Source organism: Dermacentor variabilis, chromosome 11, assembly GCF_050947875.1.
Source record: "Dermacentor variabilis isolate Ectoservices chromosome 11, ASM5094787v1, whole genome shotgun sequence".
In the NCBI taxonomy this organism is placed as follows: Eukaryota; Metazoa; Arthropoda; class Arachnida; order Ixodida; family Ixodidae; genus Dermacentor; species Dermacentor variabilis.
In genome coordinates this window covers 28,446,508-28,468,102 of record NC_134578.1, presented here as the reverse complement: position 1 = coordinate 28,468,102, position 21,595 = coordinate 28,446,508, and the positions used below count along the sequence as shown (strand labels likewise).

The window sequence follows — 21,595 nt, the reverse complement described above, 5'->3', positions numbered from 1 at the left end:
CGAATCACTTGCGCTAGAGTTCCAATCTAGTATTTCTTTTTATGTCCTATATGCCCAATCGAAGAGCATTTGCTGCCCATGCAAAATGTCGCCGCCTCTACATCGCGTGGTTGTTTGTTCCGTGTCTCAGAGCTGCACAAGGTGTGCAATATTATGACTGTCCTCTGTGCTGGTTTCGTGGCTATGGTTTTCTGGGCGGGTCATGATGTCGTTGATATGATTAGGACGGGGGCGTTGTGGTAAAGGCGTGCGTGAAGCGTGTTTTCAGTGCAGGTTAAAGAAAGCAATTTAGTCAAAATTAATCCGGGGCCGCATCATTACTGCTTTTGTTGTAACTCGGGAATTGCTTTGTAGTGTTAATCATACTGAACTCATCATACTGATCATGTGTGAATCATGTGATCATGTGTGATCACTGTTTGAATTTTTCTTGTTTTTTTCTGTATTCCTTCTCCTTTGATTCCCTTTGCCCCTTTCCCCAGCACAAGGTAGCCAGCCGGTATTTACACTGGCTAACCTCCCTGTCTTTCCTGCCCTTTTGTCTCTCTCGCTCTCTCTCTCATACTGATCATACTTCTGATATACATACATACATACGTACATACATACATACATACATACATACATACATACATACATACATACATACATACATACATACATACATACATACATACATACATACATGCATGCATGCATACATACATACATACATACATACATACATACATACATACATACATACATACATACATACATACATACATACATACATACATACATACATACATACATACATACATACATACATACATACATACATACATACATACATACATACATACATACATACATACATACATACATGCATGCATGCAGGCAGGCACGCAGAATTTTTTTTTCGGGGGCCCAACCCAAGGTAACATTTCTATGCAAATGAGGGGGGATTACCATTACTAGTACAAATGGGAATAACGCCCACCATTCGCCATAAAAACGCGCAAACCCACAAAAGATAACTGAAATAAGGTGTATTTTACATGTACGCCTGTGCGATTCACTTCTCCTTGGCAAACAAAGAACCATGTTAAATGGATTCGCGCAGGAAAGAAGCACCAAGAACAAATAAAGAAGCAAACGTGTAAAATAAAGATTACGTTAGTAAAATAGAACTGAAAAAGCAGCAGTTGGCAACAAAGTCACACGGACAGCGCGGAGTTAGGTTACTCCACCAGCCAATCACAGAAGCCAACAAAATTGTCGTCATGCGGTCTTTTAACAATGGCGTCATACTTGATACCTCCGGAGTGCCTGCTACTCTTGAAGAGTGTTTTCATTGGCAGAAGCAATGAGGTGTGCAATAGACATGAACAAAATATATGGAGTCTTCAAAAGTCTGCGGTGCTGTTCGTTTCACTGAGGCGCCCATTTTACTCATGATACTTCACTGCCAACTGAAGTCAAACTTCACAACAAATAGTTGTAGCGAAGCAAGCAGGTTATTTCAGTTCAATAAAGAATTAGGAATTCACCATTCCACTATAATAAGTGAGGGACAAGGTATAAAATTACGCGCTAATAATTTTATTTTTGTAGTTACCGCCTTATTTGGGTAACAGAAAAAGTTTCAAGTAAGAATTATTTGCAGCCTCGTGGAGGAACTGTGGCTGGCGGTTATGAGGGTGTGGGCGGGGCTTCATTGCAAACTTAGGTTGTATGCGACTATAGTAGCGTTTTTTTTAATGAACTCTGGAAGAATTATACAGAAATATACGTTTGCGGAACACTCACAGTTCTTTTGGATCCCTCGTTTACTGCTCTAACGAGTGTCGCAACCGAATCGTATTGTTATTTGGGAAGTTACGTAACGGTGCGTGGCCGCCAGTCGCGTACAACCGCGTAGAGCGCAGGAAGCTGCGATTCTAGACGTAATGCGCCCACCGCGAAAGGTTAGAAAAACACCTACATAAGCACAGCAGAGAAGTGGCTACGTTAGGCGGCTCTAATGATAACTGTAGAAGCGTCATTCAGAACACACGGAATTTTCTCCACTTCCGGCGGCGTTTTCTCTGTTTCCTTTTTAAGGAAACAGGTGTTGATCCATAAATACTTTCATAAACAATGGCTAAATTTGTTAATTTTCGCTTCTCCCGCCTGTTTGGCTGTTGTCTCGGCCCTCTCCTTTAGTAGATCACTTAATTTCTCAACTCCTTGAGACTCTTGTTTCCATTTGCCAATTGTACAGCACGAAAAGTGCTGTACAATTAGGGAAACACCAGATGAGTTAACGGGCGACAGTCATATTGCCTATGAGTTGAAGGGTTATTGCAGAGTTTGATGGATGCTGTCTCGCATTATCTTATTTTCCACCTTATCTAACCCATATCACGGGTACATGGTTCCGAGGATCCGTCAGCGTCGCGGCGAGCCGTCACTCGAGGAAATAATGAAACAAAAAGAAAAGTTACACGCAATTGGCATTTTCTCTGGCCGCAACTCGTTCCACGCGCGCACAGACCAGCTGACCACGAACTGAATCCCTTTCCTGGTCCATGGATCAGACTAGACGAAGAAGGTTGAACTTAAAGCCCCTCCATACACGTTTCCGCCGACCAGGTTAAGTACCGCCAACCTGCCCTCCTCCTCCACGCCCCTCTCCCCCTCACCCCCTTAGCTTCCGGCGTCAAGCGGAACTTAGCTGCAGCTTCCTGTTCCGAGTGGAAGTGACACTTTGTTTTTTAGCGTTGTTTACTTTCGCGCCGCTGGAGAGGCTTTAATTGCACGAGCTGCGGTTGAAACTGTGAATGCGATTACATCCAAGAACTACCGCCTACTGTAACCAGCGATCTGCTCGTGTTCGCTGCTTCGCGTCAACCTGCGACGGGTTGTGGCACGCGCGACAAAGTACAGTGGAATGTAGTGCCTGGGCGCTTGGAGACCACTGCCGTTTTTCGTGCATTTGGACAACAGCGACCGCGAACTACTACTTCAGCGGAATACACCAGCTTGTCCCCTTTGCATTCTTCTTGTGGTGACTGCCGCAGCTCTGCTAAGCACGCGCGGGCGTCTCACCATCGTCTAACAGCAGTCAAAGCAGAAATTCCCGCAGCGCAACTACAGGAAGTGGAAACGCCGGAACCGGAAATTTTTAAACCGGAAATGCCGGAACCGGAAATACCGGAACCGGAAATACCGGAACCGGATTTCGTGTGAGGGGAAAGGGTGTCGCACAACAAAGGTTGTCGCTACTTAAGAAAGCGGGGGTGGCGCGTAGATGCAGGGGCTTTAGTTGAACTAACGAAGCAACAACGATGCGCGTGACCGTTGAATAAATGGTGACAACTGAATGCATCTCGAGTTAATGGCGCGGGCAACGAATTGATGAGGAAACTGGCCTTCACATTCCAGGAGACGCCAATAACTACCGCCATCCAAAAGCACTGAAAAAGGCAACAAAATGTTGACCACCGAATAGCTGTCAAGTCTCTACATTGATTTGGCGGCGCTTTAGGAATGTGTGTGAGAAGTGGTGGAGTGGGCGGAGAGGGGGGTATGCGTCTTAATTTCGGTAGGGCCCGGGCCCCCCCGGCCCCCCCCTTGGGTACGTGCCTGCATACATACATGTATGCATACATACATGCACACACACACATACACACATACTGATAACTGAACTGTATTATTTATAATGCGGTTAGCATACCAACTGAACGTCAGCCACTTCGTGTCTAGCTACCTAACTTCTTTTCGCCGCACTTCCATTTTTAGAAACTCCTTTAAGATCTCTCCGATGCCGGGCGGATGCGAACCCGCGTCACATAAGTTCTTCAACGACAGCAGCGTGACGCTATAGCCCGGCACCACCAATTCCGGCTCGCGGCGAGGGACTAAATATCGGCCTCAATCTTGGAGGCCATCCAAAAGTAGACAGGCTTCGCACATGCACCGCTAGATGGTGTAGCGTCTCCAGGTGGACGCGCGTGATAGGAGCCCAGCTGCAGCTCACGTCTCATACATGCCGCGCTACGGCTGTGGCGTTGTTGTTTGTCGCTACACTGCTTGAATGCTAATTGCATTAATGCCGGCAGTCATTGAGAGATCGGTTCGGCTGGAATATATTACTTTGATGTCCTCATGTCCCGCAGAGCTGTAGAGATGGGTTGGGTACAATGAATGAAGAGTAACCTGCAAGCAAACTGAAGCGATTATATAACAATATGAGGAAGAAAATACGGGAAAAGCGGGAGATGGCAATTCAAGACGAATAATTCAAGACGCATTCTCTATAACAGTATCGAACGACGATGCTTCTTTCTCGATGCTTTCTCACAACTGTGCCTACGAATACTTTAGACCGGTATGCATGCTTGTCCACGAACGTCATCCATCGGAACAAAACGAGACAGAAAGCAGACGTCAGCTGGAAAGGGGAATCTGTGTGGCTGAGTGGCTCCGAGTTTTCCTTCTGGATATGCATCCCAAAGACAGGTACTGAACGAAAGCGACTTCCGTCCCTGTATTCTACCACGGCTTTCGCAATCCAGTCAGCGGCCTTCAGTCAACAATCTGGGGAGAAGTGCAGACGTTGAAGTTCCGAGACGGGTGAAGACGCCTCTTGGCAGGTACGACACCGAGAACTGCCAAGGGAAATATTCTGTCGAACATCTGCAAAAAAAGAGAAAATAAACCCAGAAATGACGTCCATTCACAGTAAATATATCTCCTGTCAATGCAGACAGCGTCAGAAGGAATGAAAAAAGATACAAAAGAAAAAAATTAAATAAAACGACCTTCCAAGCTGTATCGCTGAAAGGCTTCCGCGGGCCTTTAATACGACAACTTTTTTTCATGTTTTGTTTCTTCCTTTTTAAGTGCCCCGGAACTCCATCGGCACCGCACGCATTTCAACGTTATGTGGCAGCCGGTTTTTTTTTTCCTGCTCGTTTCTGTGCGAACTCCACGTCTGGCCTTCAGCGCTCTCGCAGCCAACGCACAACTCTTTTCCCCCACTACCTTAACCATCGCCTGCTTCAAACCGCACTTCTTATGCCGTCAGTATCATATTCTTTTCCTTCCGCCGGCTCTGTCTTCACTTCATACCGAAAAAGAAAATCAAAGCACTTAGAAGAAAACAAGGTCTCACGCTCTAGAATTCGTCTCTAACCAACAGTGCTCTCACTTTAACGCCTTTTATTTGTTTTCTCTCTCCCCTTTTAAGCCCTCTTGGAACTCTTCCTCCGAGTCTCGCTTTCCCTACTTTTACCGACAGGGGGCTCAATCGGTCGTCGCCCGGGGACGTGACAGCATTGAATCTCTCTATATTCACACCGCCCCTACCCCCTACGTTACGCGCGCCCTCTCAAGGCAGGCTATCGCCCATTTCCCTTCGCCTTCGCGGCGGCAACCGGCCACGTTCGGCTTCCCTTCCCACACACGGAAACGCTTGGTGGAACTAGAAGTATCGGACATGTTGGGCCAAGCGTAAATGGGGGAGGCAAGGGAAAACGCTGGCTCTGAAGTTGAAGAACGACGGAGGGGGGGGGGGGGTATCGGTTTCGCAATTGATAATGCCTCTGCGCACTCGCCGTCTAGCGGAAGAAGAAGGAAGTTGGGGAAGGAAAGAGGCCTCGGCGTGTGCGTTTTACGAGTCCGCCGTTGTCGGTCGGTCGCCTTCCCGTTCCAAAAATAAGAGGAAAGCAAGGCGCGGAGTGGCGCCCGGGTACTCGGGTGACGGCTTCAGGGGGGCGCTCTTTATCCTCACCAGTCTCATCCCCTCTGGCACTACTACTTCGACTATGCTATCCGCTGCTGCTTCGCCCTCGCTTGATCCGCTTGCGCTGTCATTCTACCCTTCCTTCCCTTCACCTTCTCTCTCCCTCCATCTCTCCCTCTATTTCGCTTGCGTTGCAGCGTTTGCTTTGCTGCCCATCATTCACGCCTTCCTATTTTTGTCTTGTTCCTTCTCTCCGAGTCACTTGCCCGCTGAGTTTTCGACGTCGTCGTCGTCGATGGCTTAGCGACGCGGCCACGCAATTCAGAACAACCTCTCCTCTTTTTCTCTTTCTCCGCTTGTCGTCCTTACGCCAGCTTCTAACGCTTAACCTCTCTCTCTCGCTAGCGTGCAGTGGCGACGTTGGTGGTGGCGCTGCCGTTCGCATTTACGACGCGCGCCCCCGGATTGACGCCGCGAGGCTTTTTACTGTCGCGACGGCCGCCGGAAAGGGATCATTCCCCACGGGGAGTAAAAAAAAAACAAGAGAGGAAAGGGGGAGTTGGTGCACTCAACTACTCTCTTTCCCCGACCGCTTAATCCGTGGGCGCCCGCTGTGAGCGAAGTGGGCCTCTCTCACGCACTTCGCGCCGAGGGAGTAAGGGAGACTAGAGCGTAAAGGCGAGCCGAAACAAAAAGAAAGGGAGTAAAATGAAGGTCGGCTAAATAAACGCGGAGTATACTGCTTTCGCATTCTCCTCGGCGTGGCCTCTGCTCTAGTCTGTGCTTCTATCTTTTCGCGCTCTTTGCTTTGTTTTCGGTTAGTTTATTTTTCAATCGCTATTGATCCTTGTGTTTGTCAGAACACCCTTCCTCTCCCTTCACTCACTTGTTCGTCGGACTTCAGTTCTCCGTAATGTCATGGATTCCGATTCTCGGCATCGTGTGTATGGCCATCCGGCGAGCGTTCTGGCGGCAAATTGTCGTATAGGCGCAAGAACGACCATTGCTGTGCGAGTCGCTACTGACAAATGACATTTTACTTCGAGGCTACCGCGGTACTGGAGGTCGCTACTTGCGAAATTCAAATGATGCACATGAGTGTGTAAATAGAAGGAAGTGGGAGTGAGATGCGACTTGGGCGTCTGGACTGTGCTCGTAAACTTCTCGTAAAGTCCTCGTCAAGCCCTTGAATGTTGCCCGTTTCGAAGAATGTAGAGTGGGAAAAAGAAATCGCTCACGAATAAAGCTCCACGAGTTCAGCGATAAACCGGAGCCATTCACTACGGCGTCCCCATAGCGAGGATGTAGCGTTGAGACGTTAAAAATTATCGATAATTGTCAGATGTTACCTGAAAGAACGTGAACGTTAAGGGGGTTAATTGCCAAAATTAATTAACGGGAGAAAAATAAGTGACGTTCGAGATCAAAACGTCGCAGAGATTCAGAAAGCAGTACGAAGGAAGCGGGGAACCGGTGAGGGCATTTTGCATCGGCTGTAACATGTATGCAAAGACAAACAGGGCAATGTCTTCAGCAGCCTTGCCGTTATAGTAAGAGCAGCTCTCTTGTGCTGAATTTTGCTGTGCCGGAACAACCACGTGGCTGTGATAAAGGCACTTGGAGAGTAAAATTGAGATTCCCTCTAACAGAACCCCTCGGTATCGAGAAGGGAACATGATCTTGGCTTGTAGCGCGAAGTGAACACGGACACAGAAAGGAGCAGACAGGACGAGTGCAATACGTGTACTAATCTGAAGTAATCTTTTTTTTTGTTTCCTTCTTTGACTTCCATACCTCCTGATTGTTTAACTGATGTTTTTTACCTTGACATGTTCTTATGCTGCCGTTTCTTGCAATCACCTATATACGTGTTCTTCGTTTTAAAAAAATTTAGTTGAGAGTTAGCGCTCGTCCTGTATGCTCCTTTCTGTGTCCGTGTTCACTTCGCGCTACAGTCCAAGATCATGTTACCGTAACAACTCGCCCAACTGTCTATCCTTTTGCATCGAGAAGGGAACTTGTGCCTTTCGTAGTGCCTAATGACATCCAACGTTTCAAAGACTAGAAAGAAGGTTAGCCAAGTACTGACTCGTAAAACGGAGTCGGCAAATTATTTATTTACGGGTCAGTTAGCTTGCTTTGGATCTTTTACAAAATATTGCCTCAGGTAACTTCAAGTGGAATCAGGGCAGCACTTCACATTAGACAGCTCAGATAGCAGGTATGAATTAAAAAGACATTGCTCAGCATCCCATCACATTCGTGTCATCATCACGTAATGGCGAAATATGCGGTGCAAAACGAATCTTTGTATTGTGTCGATGTTAAAGAGGCGCTTGTTCTTGTAGCAATGCCAGCAGTCAAGGGCACTTCGCGTAGTGAATGAGCAGAAAAGGCGGAGTAGATGACTAGATAATTAGTAGAGATAGCATGTTTAGATAGCATTAGTAGAGATAGCAAGGGCTTTCAGACGAGAAAACACGAGCTATTTGTCAACACTGTGGTATGCTTTTTGATGAAAATATGAGAACGCCAAACAAGGAAAAAAAGCATTTGGTGAAATATTAACAGACATTCCCGGCTCCCATACGGCATCCATATTCATTGTGAACATGACTTCCGTATGGGACCCCAAATTTCTTTTAATTTTTTTATCAAATGGATTTATTTATTTTTTTCACATGATTGGCGTTCTGTTTTTTCCATCATGCTTCTTCCTGGCCGGACGTGATTACGCCTAAATATGCCTTTCTTTTCGCAAATAACACCCTCATTCTGGCAGAGACGCGAACAGAGAGAAGGAACTTTATTAATGAATGGTCCGGCAGTGTCGTTGCGGTGGCCTTAGGTGCCGGCTCGAAGTCCTTGGACTCGGGCGGCATCTTCGGCTTGCCGGACGGCCTAGAGCTGGTCCGCCAACTCTGAACTTTTGAGAGCCGCCTCCTAGCGGCGGCGACGCCGATAGAGAAGGTTCCCGGCGGCCCCCCGCAGCCGGGGCGGCGTCGGGAATATTTGAAAGCCTAGTGGGAATTTTCGAGGTAAAAAACTCTGAGTCCCCGTTCCGCGCACGCATAAACTTTTACACTTGCTGGAACCGTTAGCACCAGTGAATGATGAAAGGTCGAGACATGATGCGGGAGGTACGGACGGTTTGAATGTTTTTGCGGTACTCCGCTACGGAGGGAACGTTGAAGCGAAGGCTCGATGCACTATCTAGTCGATTTTTCTTTTTCCTCCGCAGAGCAAGCAACGGGAAAAAGTGTATGAGCAGGCAGGATATCGTGACGCTTAATTTGTGGGCGTCGCACCGTCCGCAATGAGCGCCACGAGTTGCTCCTTACTGTTTTACCTGAGTCAAACGAAGACACTATGGCAGCAGTGCGTGTCGTTTGTCCTCGAATATAAGCGTCGCCTAACACAATTCTGTCAGGGGGCGAAATACAAGCAACGTTAAAGACACCCACTACGAGGAAACTCGTAGGTGCCACCGGTAGGTGCACGAGAAAGACAACGATGGCAAAATGACAAGGATGAGGACGACTAGAGAAGAGCATGGTGGCAATGGCACAACGATGGTGGCATGACAAAGATTAGAACAACGGCACGACGAGTGTATGTAATAATGTCACAACAATAATGGTGGCACTACGATAACCTGACGAACACATCGCGATGGCCGTATGGCAGCAGTGGAAGGATGATACCACGACGACATGAACTCAATGAACATGACGGCAGGTTCATAACTACCAAGACAAGGCACAACAGCTCACATGTCGCTTCGAATCGTAGTTGCGAACCAGCCCACTTCCTCTCCAAAAAGAATGCCATAAAAACATGACAACTGCGACAGATGAAACAGAAATTGGCTTCAGTACCTTCAACAGCCATCTTGTAAAGATGAGTGAAAGCAGCCGCTATGTACTTCTACGGCGGCTGCCACCGTTTGAACCGATATCGTGTCGAAGTTGAAGACAATTTTTGATATCGTACCTATAGAATACGATAAATTAATTCTTCAGAATTCTGCAATGTGGCGCCAGCTTAATGACAGGGGAAAATAGTCATCCACCTTGATGTAGCAAGAAGCTACCAAAGAAAACCCCCTGCTTGTTTCCCAGAAAAGAAGTTTCACAGTCGAAGAAAAGATTACCGCCTAAACATGTCTTTGGATTGTGTTGGGTACAGTGTAGTGCTGGGAATGAGAAGATAGTATATTACATTGATGGCCACAAGCAGTCTCGTATCCCATAAGCACGGATATTTATTTTCCTTTCTTTAGTTCTGCTCCCTAAGTGGTGCAAGAATGACATTTGGCGCCGCTCGATGGTGAAAAAGAGCAACAGGTCCGTGGACCGTCACGAAACCAAGCCGCGCAGGGAGAGGTATTTTGCTTCTGTGCAATAATGTATTGGCTGAAATTGTGTTTTATTCTCTTCTGCTAACTTTTCTTTCCACGGGAGAGTAATTTCTATCGTTTCGAAAATTGCGCGTGTTGACAAGTGGCGCCGCCTTGTGCAAGCGAACACAGTCAGGGCGAACGAAGTGGTTCATTGATGCCTAGCCTCTGAGATTTTCATCGCGTGCTGTAATCCGTGTTGTCGGTGCTCCTACATGGGTTTGAGAAGAGACTACGGAAATCGAAAAATTCTGTTTTAAAAATTTCTGCTCGCTTTGCACTGCACGTATAGGCATTTCGAATGGTAGGCTTGCTATTGCGCTACAAAATAGAAGGAAAGTACTTCAAAAACGACAGACGGTCCCTTTAAGAGGACTTATTGTGGTACGAAGAATATTTATAGGCTTCTTATTTAAACGACCAAACATTATAAAGAAGGGTCAAGTGAAATGTTTCCTATAATGTAACCATGTATATATCCACACATATATATGCATTGGTGTGTGTGTGTGTGTGTGTGTGTGTGTGTGTGTGTGTGTGTGTGTGTGTGTGTGTGTGTCTGTGTGTGTGTGGATATAGCCTTCTGCTGCCCTTCTCCTATTGGTTAATAACTGCTCCAATGAGCGAGCGCCTCTGCGCCTGTGGTGCCTGAAGGGGGCGGAGATTCGGACTTGGTGGCAGATGACGTGGCCTTCGTGCCGATAGGAGCCAGGACCCCCAAATTATCGCATAGCCACATGACTTATCGTAAATAAACGCTTACTGCATAGCTAATAAATATCGACTGTTTTCGAACTCCTAAGTTAACTTATGACTTCCCACCACTCATAAAATCAAGATTCGGTATCGCAATTGGCCTTTATTTGAAATTTCTTAGTTAACTACTTCATATATCCTCAAGATTTGTGGATATTATTTATATTATTAGGCGCAGTGTAAGATTGCAGCAGTATTCTGCCGAATTTGTTAGCAGAAAACTAGTCTTTAAAGTGGACCGAAAATTTTAGAATGACCTTGCGTGAGCTTGCTAAGAGCTTCCGATATAATGCTTCGCATCAAATGTCCTTCTCTTCCGTGGTTTGAATCCGAGACTGATATCTTTCCGAACAGGAGCTTCGCGTTGCTGTCGGATAGATGCCAGCGATTTTTCTTATTTTAATATATCAATAACACTAGCTCAAATAAGGGCACGGCACACTCCTCGTCGTGTTACCGCGTAGAGAGCGTGGCTATAAAGTAATATAATGATAACAGAACCTGGGCAGTGATGTGTTTGTACGAATTATGCTCTAGCAAAGACAACTCATGGTCACCCTCAACTGTGCGGAGTCACAGCGCCCTCCGAGGAAAGCCGTGGGGAACTACGCGTACAACGTGGGCAGGCTTCGCAGGTTTATCAACCCTTATCATTCTAGTATGTTATAATCTTAACGACGCGTAAGTCGCACATAAATCCACACTGCTGGTCAACAGGGCTGGCTTTACGGTATACTGTATGGCTACCGCGTGCCAAGAAATATAATTTGGGATCTGACTTCGCCGTAGAAACGCTGCTGTTTTAACCTTATAAAAACTCTGTGAAGGTCTTACTGGCGCTGTGGACGACGAAAGCCAGTTAAGAGCCCATAATCAATATCGTTATAGAAGTGTGCCTAACGGTCGGAAAATGCGGTACTTCGCCAACCATTGTAGCGTGAGCTGCCGCCGCCGCCGGTGCTGACCGCCCACACGAAAAACTGTGCTATGCATGGAACACAGGCCGACAAAATACTAGCTCCGCACCTAGCGGCAACGAGGGCACGCAACGGTGCTGGCTGAAACAGTGTCGATCGCCGCACGCCTCGCGCGGCGGATTCCAATTTCCGGCCGGGGTAATTAGGCTCGCCTCGCCTCCACTCCAGCGCGTTCCCTATTTCCCGCTTCCCTTCGCTTCGCCGTCCTCACATACGCCCGCGGCGCTACGCGCTCTGCCCCCCCCCCCCCACTCCGCTGTCCTTTCCCCAACCGCATGCAGCGTGCCTCTTCTCTCTTGATGAACAGGGGAGGTTGCGGTAAATAGTGATGTTTCACTCTCTCCATCCTCGCCCTCTTCTCTATGCTACCCTCTCCCCCAAGCGCCCTCACATCAGTTCTTCATACAGGTTGCTCTTTTCATCACTCGCCGCTCCATGCTTTCCTTTCTGTTCTCGTCTACTTGTACTGCTGCTGGTGCGCCTAGATCCTGCCCTCCCGTATATCTATCCTGATATTCCTTTACCCGACTTCATGCTCTCTATCCTGACGCAGGCTCCGTTTTTCCTTATTTAGCTCGTGTTCTGCAATCAAGTTGCCGCCCGCCGAGCTCTGTTCCACGAAATCTTCTGCTTGGTTCTACAGGACATTGGGAAACATTGCCGATAAAGGCCGTAAGAGTTTTCGAGCGCTGCTTTAATTAAGGAATTTCTTTCTAAGCTTACAATGCGCAGCAGTCCTGTAATGTGCTGCTCTCTTTACTTTGACAGCGTCGTCCCACTCGCCCACGTACTGTACCTTCATAGTGTCGTCCTCAGTCTCGTCACGCTCCCTCCAGCCTGACTTTCGTCATGCCATCTCCAGGCCGTGAAAAGTATCTTGGTCCAGTTTGAAAGCGAACACGCATCTAGTATTTTGCCACCGATTATCACTCAGCTATGGCTCAAATGCTTGGATTTTCTTATGTGCAAGTGTACCATCCTCATAAATGGAAACACGGACAGGGAATAACTAACCATTAAGCGTAATTACTTTTCACTGAGATTTGTAGTCGCTCTCTAGCCGGTTTCTAATCATGGAGTTGTCTCAAATATACGTTTTGGCGTCTAAATCCAGCCACTAATTGTTATGAAATCCAGATGAACCTGGAAACGGAACAACGCATTGGAGTAGTTTCGGAATTGTTCGCGTTTGAATTTAGGCTGATAGCATGTCGAATTAATTATATCAGGCACTTTTCCCTGATAAAGGCGACCAAATGTTCCATATCTGTTGGTTCTATTGCCTGCTAGCTAGCTGTTCGCTATAAAAGTGGACTGTGCTGTACAACATTTCCTTTTATCCTCCGTGCAACACCTTTCTCCTTTATTCGAAAACCCCATTGTCACGTGCACTATTGCCTGACTTAGTTGGCCGTGCTCCATCCAGCAACCTCTTTCCTTACCTTCTGAGTGTTTGTTTTCGCCTCCTTCAACCCGCTGGTCTCTGCTGTGGGCAAGTCGACGAAGAAACAGCTGGCTTTTCTTGCTGACGTTGCGAGGCAAAGTGCAGGCGGCGGCGCGGGAAATTCTCGGCGAGAAAGGTGCCCAACGCTTCACCTCTTCCGAGCCAAACGGTTAAATGAGGCTTGCGCTGTCTTTGCTCTTTCTTTGTGATGTAGCCCTAAGAAGCCCTCAAAAGCGGTTCTCTCGCAGACCCCTTCGACGGGTGTGCAAACGTGCTCCTTTGTGTTCGAGCATGCGTGCGTACGTGCGTGCGTGCGCGTGTGCGTGTGTGTGTGTGTGTGTGTGTGTGTGTGTGTGTGTGTGTGTGTGTGTGTGTGTGTGTGTGTGTGTGTGTGTGTGTGTGTGTGTGTGTGTGTGTGTGTGTGTGTGTGTGTGTGTGTGTGTGTGCTTTCCTTGAAGGACTCGTCGGCTTTGTTTGTCCACGAAAGTGTACTTAGTGAGAACAGTAATTGTGACAAACGTGTCGGGCCTGTTGGGAGGCGACTGTGCTTGTCGCGTACTCGTGTGTCCAAGCAGAGGCGCTGCCGACTAATTCTCGAACTCCACCCCCCCCCTTTTTTTTTATTTTTATACCTCCCCGATTCTCCGGAATGTGTTCTATAGTTACCGGACCGGAAGCGAGCGAACCGAAGTGTTTGATGAAGCTAAACAGTGCTCGATAGTTACGTTTAGTTAAATGAGCGAGAGGGCTACAGTTCCTCTGGAGGCCCGGTCGTCGCCTCGCAAATGAGGTGGCTAGCGTTCCGGTTTTTGTTGGAAAGAAAAGGGAAAGAAAGGAAATAGCCTTAGAGGACCCTCAAGTTGCACGTTTGAGGGGTGCGGTGTAATGAAACTTTAGAACGCGTGCGCAAGAGGCCACAAACCGCGTCTGTAGTGTACGTCAGAGTTGAAGGGGTCTAAAATTGGAATACGTCCTGCACTTCACTTCACCCATTGCTCGAAAACATTGTGGTAACTTCGGCTGCATCTTTCTGGAAAGCGCAAGAAATATTGCGAAGACGAAGTCAGGTACAAAGAAGAGTCACAGAGCTGTCCCACTTCGCCTTTGACTGACGGCACCACTGATCAGGAAGCACTAAGTGTCGCCCAAGACAGCGATAGCTCGATTGTTAACACCCTCAGACGAGCTAGCTGGCTAATGAGTGCTTTGTAAATGTGTTATATTTTTGTGAACAACCAGCAGTTTAAATGCCACCGCATTTGCTGGGTTCGTAATCGCAAGCTCGCGTTCCACTTCACTGAGGGAGTTCTGCCGTACGCCGGCGCTACTAAATAAGTGTTCAAAAGAAGACTTGATTAATTTTAGAGGCGGATTTCGCGACGAGTTTCACAGCGCCAGTGCTGCCGCAAAGTTGAGAAAGAATACGCAGCGTCCCTGCCGGCGCCATGAGCGAGGAATAATCTGGCTGCTTTCCCTCTTATGTGAGTTGGTTGATTAATGGACTTTTTTGGCGCAAGGCCCAGTTCCGGTCAAAGAGCGCCAACTATACATGGGTACGGCAACATACAGAAAGATGCCGAGAACAATGCTTGGTGAATTTTTTTTCTTTGGATTTTAGGGCAAGTTGGGGGAGCGAGTCTCTTGCAACCCACTCCCATTGCATAGAAGCTTTCTATTCCGACCTTTCTGCCTTCGGATCTCGAGGGTCCAGTGAGTTTCTGATGGTACGAACACAACACGCGTCCTGCCGCAGTTAAGGACCACCCCTACCGGTCAGGTTAGGTTAACTTAAGTTTGATGCAGATGCGGCGTAGTGAAATAAGCCGTAGAGTTTGTGAAAGCGAACGCCCGTCCTTCCTCTCGTTGCGCAGGGCTCCAGCTCGACCGTGGACGTCGCTCTGCTGGCGGAGGCACACGGCCTGGTGACGGACATGCTGCTGGACCCGAACCTCCCGCCGCACGTGGTGAGCGGGCTGCGCGCGCTGGCCACGCTCCTGTCGCCGCCGAGCCACGGGCCGCCCCAGCCGCGGCCCAGGCCCGGCGGCGCCTCGGTCTCGCTGGCCGACTTCAACTGCGGCTCGGACACGGAGGAGATACCGTACACCGGAGAGAGACCGTCGGCGCTGCCCAAGCGGCTGCGCCGCAATCTTCCTCCGGGCCTGCTCCGGCGCATGTCGACGAGCACGTGGACGACGACAACCTCGGCGACGGGCATGCCCACGCTGGAGCCAGAGCCCAGCCGAAAGAGGAGCACTAGTTTCAGGCACGCGGCAGCCGCCGCCGAGGGGTCCGCCGTCGCCCAGCACCAGGCATTCCTGGCGAACCACGCAGCGGCGTCCAGGTGGGCGTCGTATTGTACTGTATATGCACTGCAAAGCGCGAGCTATACCTCGCCCGCCATTTGACCGACTGTTTGGGACAAAAAGATATACATAGGAGCGTTGAAAAGCAAGATCAGGGGCGTAACTAACGTTCTGATGCGCGACTGCGGTGGTGTGCATCAAGTGAAGTTGGACAGGTCATGAAATGCGTAGGGCGGATAATCGACGACTTGTTAGCGTTATACAGAATGGGTGCCAAGAGAAGGGAAGCGCAGTCGAGGAAGTCAGAGAAGTGGAGGGTATTAGGGGGCGAGCAAATTTGTAGGCATAATAGGGTGTCACATGGCGCAAGACAGGCGCAGTTGAAGATCACTGGGAGAGGCTATCATCCTGGCAGTGGACGTAAATGTGTGATGAAGATCTAAGAACGGTGGATAATATGTATCCCTAATGAATGCGACAGTGCAGAAACTGACAGTAGAACCAATAACGGGGACAGGCACAAGCTGTTAAAATTGAGCGAAAGACATAAGGCCTTTGCACTGAGGCTTCCACGGGCGCCACCATATTTGGACTACCGGCGCCGCCTAGCGTCTGCTTGGCGGCGACGCCATACTGGACTGTCGTTGCTCAGCCTCAGCCGGCTCATGCAGCGCTGCTGTTGCTATCAACAAACAGATCTAAAAAGCTTGGTTGCTATCTACATCTGTGTTTCTCCGTATCTTCGGCCTTCACAGAGTCGTCTTGCCACTTTTGTACTGTTCTCACCAGTGTCGAGAGGCATCGGCTACACATCGAGACGGAAACTTTCCTGCTGGTAGCGGCCGCACGACTGCGTGCGACTGCCGAATGGCGCCAGCAAGCGTCAGCTCAGCGCTGCAGCTGCTTTCACCGATGATTCTCCGTGTCTTAAGTCTCCTCAGCGTCGTTTTGGACCTTTAGTGCAAGTATCACCAGTGTTGAGAGGTGTCGCTTTACGCATTAAGGCGAATACTTTCCGCGCGTTTCGAAAAATCAGTCTGACAGTTGTGCATACATTCGTCAGAGGACGATTGGGAGACGGGGCCGCCTGTGGCACAAGGCTATTTTTTGCTTTCTGGAAATGAAAGGGGAGCGCTTATTACCGACGTTAGCGCCAACACAACGTGTGAGCCGACCTTCTTCGGCACTTGGATGTCTTGTTTCGTGATGCGCCGCCGCCCCTTCACGACCTACGATTAATTCGAAAACGACCACTGTCATCACGCTTGCCGAAACATGACCTCGTTGCCTAATATTTGCATACTTATTGCCCATCTAAACATTAGGGGCTGACGATGGAGACACACACAGCGCATCTTACCTTGCTCGCGTATCCAAGCTGAAGCATCGGCTCTGGATTCTCAGATGTCCGTTTCCCGTCGATAAAATGAATTAAGCAGACGCGCGACGACTCCGTAGGGACGGATCCCTGACGATTTACAGCGCAAATCAGCGATTGTTCAGTACCACGTCGGCAGGAAACCGGTACAACAGATACATCTTGCAGCCGCAGTCCTCTTGCAGAACATTGTGCGTGCTGCACTGCACTTTTCTTGTTGCATTGCGCGTCTTCAGGTTTTTCGAACAACCGTACACAGCGCAGTGCAGCCCGGACCTTCGCATAGGCTGTGCGGATAAGCTTAAAATCGCGAAAACGTCGTGCAGTCAATGCGGGAACTGCGCGCGTGACAGTCCAACAGGAGAGGGCAACTATGAGACGCTAGCTACTCTCGCTACCGGGGCCCTGATATCCGTTTCCGACTCTCTGGTTCGAGGCTTCCGGTGCAAAGGTCTGTAGGACAACTGTGCCTCTCGAGTGACGCTGTCACCATGGGGCTCGCTGAACGAAGCCAACAAAATGGCGCCGCCGCTCCTTTGTTGTCTCAAAGGACGCGCACCATAGGTCCTCGGCGCTTCTTGAGCAATAATCCCGCAATTTATGCCTTTGGGTGTCTGCCTGAAGACACAAATTCTGCAATGCTTGCATTTGAGCGCCTGCTTGACGACATTCAAGTGAAGACAGGTTTCCCAGATACCTTTCCAGCGCAGGAGTCACCGAGGAGCGTTATTGAAGGAAAGTGCCTGTTACAGTGCAGGCTTGGCGCATTTCTAGACTTACAGTCTAGTCTCTCTTTAGGTAAGGCTTGCCGGATGGCATATTTTATATATACACTGTGTACTGTAGAATTTGAAGGAGCATGTTCTGGTATCTATTGTGTAGTGCACCAGGCGATGATAGCTCAGTGAGACACTGTGACGAAGGCCGTCTTCCATGCATAAAAAGAAGGGAGTCTTCACGTCAAGCAAGGGCCTTCAGTAGCGCAGCTAAAATGTTTCGTAGGGCCTTGTTCGGGAGAAATTAAGCGTAGATACAGCGCCATCGGTCAAAGACAATGACCAATCCGTGTCTGCACGTAAATCTTGCTCTATTTGTTAGTACCGTGTCTCGCCCTTGGCAATATCTTTCCCTGCTTGCACTCGGGCTCGGTTATACCAAGACCTCTCTGTGGCAAGCTAAAAGGATGACGAGATGCGAGTGCTTCAATTCTACATCGTGTAGCACAGGACTAACTGACTAGAGGGGCTAGAGAGGTGTTTCTCAACGCTCTTTCGGGCCGTAGTGGTCTGTTAACCTGCACGGCGAGCTCTGGCTTGCCTTTGACTTCCGGCGTTAAGACGCTGGAAGTTTCGCTATCAGCGACACTCCTCGGGTGAGTTCTTTGTACTCCCGATGACCCCTGCACTTTGGTCTTACTTCAGGGATTATACTTTGTCCACTGGGGTAACGACCCTGTCCGCTTCACTATCTTCGGAGGACGAGTGAGATGCTTATATCGTCCTTGAGAGCCAACATGACCGTTAGAAGACGAAGTGAAAAGACACTTTAAAGCAGCGTTCCAAGAGTAGTAAATTCTCCGCCGTCGTTGAAACAGAAATTATAGGCCAGTACTGTGGCCCTGTGGAGGCCCGTTCACGATTACGTGGCCACTAGTCTATTCACGTCGTCTACACCGCTGGCTTCGCGTAGCACGTCAAAGGAGGTGCATCTCTCACCTGACTGATTAGCCATCCCATCTCGTCACATTGAACGCCTTCCTCTGATAGTAGTCTACATGTGTCAAGACAGATTCCTATATTTCAGTGCACTACACCAGTTACGCAGTGCATCAGTTGCAGTGAATGAAGTGCACCGATTAAGCTAATTTGTAAATACGGAGCTTTATCTTCTTTTTTAACGTCAACTCCGCTGGCTAATTTTTCATCTGTCTATTCCCTTCTACTCCTTGCCCTGTGTATAGGGGTATCCAACTTGATGCTTAATCTCTCCTATACTATTTCTATCTCCCTTTTGCCCTGCGTACGGTAGTCCACGTGACGTTTATGCCTCATCTGGCTGGTTACTCTGTATCCATGTTTCCGCCAAACCACTTCTGCGGCGTACAGAAGCAGGCTGGAGTCCACCTCGCTCTCCGGCCTACCTCTCGATGCGGTTGATCACTACCTCCCCCCCCTCACTTGTCTTCCTCCTCGTGTCGTCGCCGCCGTCTCTCACCTCTCTCTCTCTCTCCTCTCGCAGCGGTTCGTCGGCTCGCGGCCCGGCGTCCAGCTCGTCGGCGCTGCAGCCGAAGGGCCGCTCGTTCTCGACGACGGCCATCCCGTCGTCGGCGCTCTCCCGGCGCGGCGTGCGCGAACGCAAAACGGTGTGCAGCCTCCACCCGCTGAGCCTGGCCGCCGGGACGACGCCCGGCGCGGCGGCGGGCGAGGCCGCCGCCTCGGCGGACCAGCAGCAGCAGCAGGCCACGTTGCCTTCGGTGCGCCGGCTGCACACGTCCGACTACGACTCCAGCAACGACTCGCCCAGCGGGTCGGACACCAACGACCCGGCGAGCGGGCCCAATGTGCTGGGTGAGCTCGACGAGGGCTACGGCCGTTGGTTGCAGCTCCTTCCTTCTCTCCTTCCTTCCTTCCTTCTTTCATTCATCCATTCGTTCATTACTTTCTTGTTGTTATTGTTTTTTTTCTCTCCCTTTTCTTTTCTCACTGACCGGTCGATCACGCGATCTTGAGCCAGTGGTGATTGGTAGGTTGAAGAAGAGGAGCCGGCGTCAGGTGCTCGATCCACGATGGGTCCTCTAAAATGAAGCCGCGTGTTTTATCAATGTGCGTATAGTAGCCCACAGTGCTCCCCTCGCATTCTTTTCCTTCCCTTTTCACCGTCTTTCGTACTTGCATTCCTCCATCCTTCCCACGCTTCCTTCTTTCCTTCCTTGCCTAATTCATTCTTTAATTAATTAATTAAGTAATTAATTAATTCAATAAGAGTCATAAAAATAAATCATGGGTTCAGATGAATTTGTAGATTACAACTCTAGGACTTAAAACATAAGCCGTTTTGAGAGCTTAGTGTAGACGAGCCGGAACCGACTCAAGAACATTCGTTTCGTTTATTCATTAATTCGAGGTGCGCCAAAAGAAATACTAAACTAAGCTGTATTTGTTAAATCCGTCTCTCGGGATAACGTCTTCGAAAGCGTCTACTCATGTGGCACTTTTTCCTAACTCAAGCGTCTTCATCGAGCCCGCAAAAATTAAAATCGCAACAGCTACCTTCATGGAGGGAAATCATTAAGATACTTCTTAATAGGCCCTACAACCTTGAAGGTGGTGAGCCTTAATCAATATTTTAGGCATTGTTTCATTAATTTTGTGTAATTAACGTACAATTTCATAATAAAAATTAGCTGCACAAGATAGAGATAACATGCGAGAAACGGTAATATAATATAATAATATAAAAGGTACTCAGTCTGTTGCATTCGCGTGGCGCACACGTTCTTTTTTTCTCTCTCTTTCTTTCGTTTAAGGTGTACCAAAGTTAGCTGGAACATCCAGTGCATTGCACGTTTCTTTTTTTCATAATTACTCGACACCTCCTCTTTCTTTACGGTCCTGGCATCCCTTCGTTGCCGATAATGCGTTGATTCCAGTGTTGTCGACATGTGCCGGAGGTCCCCTCGACAAATTTCGTAACTCGGGGGCTCGCTCCTTGCCGTGAAACTGACACAACAAAAGAAGAGCGCCGGAGAATAACGTCCTCTTTTCCCACGCCTCGCAGAGGGTGCACTGAGGTCGCCGCAGCAGGCGACGGCCGCGGTGGCAACGGCGACAACGGCAGCGACGACGGCGGGACCCGTTCGGTGTGGACTCTGCGGGGCTCGGGTGGGCGCGACGCTAGCGGCACGGCCCCGCGAGAGACGCCTCGAGGACGCCACTGGTGCCAAAGGGGACGAGGTCTCTGCCCACCTGCCTTCATCTCTCTATATGCTTTCTGATCACTCGTCTGCGTTGACCTTTCAAGCGGTAGACCGATGGGGGTCGTCTGGATGGACGCTGTGCTCGGGCGCTCAAGATGACCAGGAACGGTGGAAATCGAAAACCAAGGTTCCAACAGATGGAGTGGCACATTGTTCTATAAAAGCTACAAACAGGGATAAGGTGCTTGAATGCGATAGTTCTGCGGAAAACCGCCAGGTGGAGGGAGGAAATTAATAAACGGGAAATGAGACATCCACTCAAACGTAGTTAAGTTGGCTGAATAAGACGCCTCAGAAAGTCTGGCCAACGTTTCGATAGGAGGGCCTATCTTCGTCGAAGGCGGCCTTGCCATCCTCGGCAGGTTAGTTTACCAGGACGACCGCGGCAGCAGGCGCGCGTTATTATGATATCCGAGATCCGTGGCGTTATATCCGCGTTGGATGCCTTAGAGGCTATGACTTGTAACGCCGGGCTTCTTGTGAGCCCACTGGAGAGCCTGCTCAAAGGTACTAAGACGTGTGGCAGCAAATGCACATTATTGTGACCTCCGAGATTGGTGGCGCCATACGCAGGCTGGGGATCTCGGAGGTCTTAAGTTTATACTCAAGTGGGTGAGTCTAGTTTATACTCAAGTGGGTGAGTCTAGCG

The 21,595-nt window shown here is 49.1% G+C and overlaps 1 protein-coding gene across 1 annotated transcript in view; it reads left to right on the top strand.

Moving 5' to 3' along the window:
* The window catches only part of LOC142563772 (cGMP-inhibited 3',5'-cyclic phosphodiesterase 3A-like), a 375,893-nt gene that overhangs the window by 314,419 nt on the left and 39,879 nt on the right, over positions 1-21,595 (top strand). Inside the window, exons 3-5 of the mRNA XM_075674385.1 lie at positions 15,161-15,630; positions 19,209-19,537; positions 20,748-20,923. Of these exons, the coding sequence (XP_075530500.1) occupies positions 15,161-15,630; positions 19,209-19,537; positions 20,748-20,923 (975 nt within the window). The remainder of the gene's footprint in view (positions 1-15,160; positions 15,631-19,208; positions 19,538-20,747; positions 20,924-21,595) is intronic.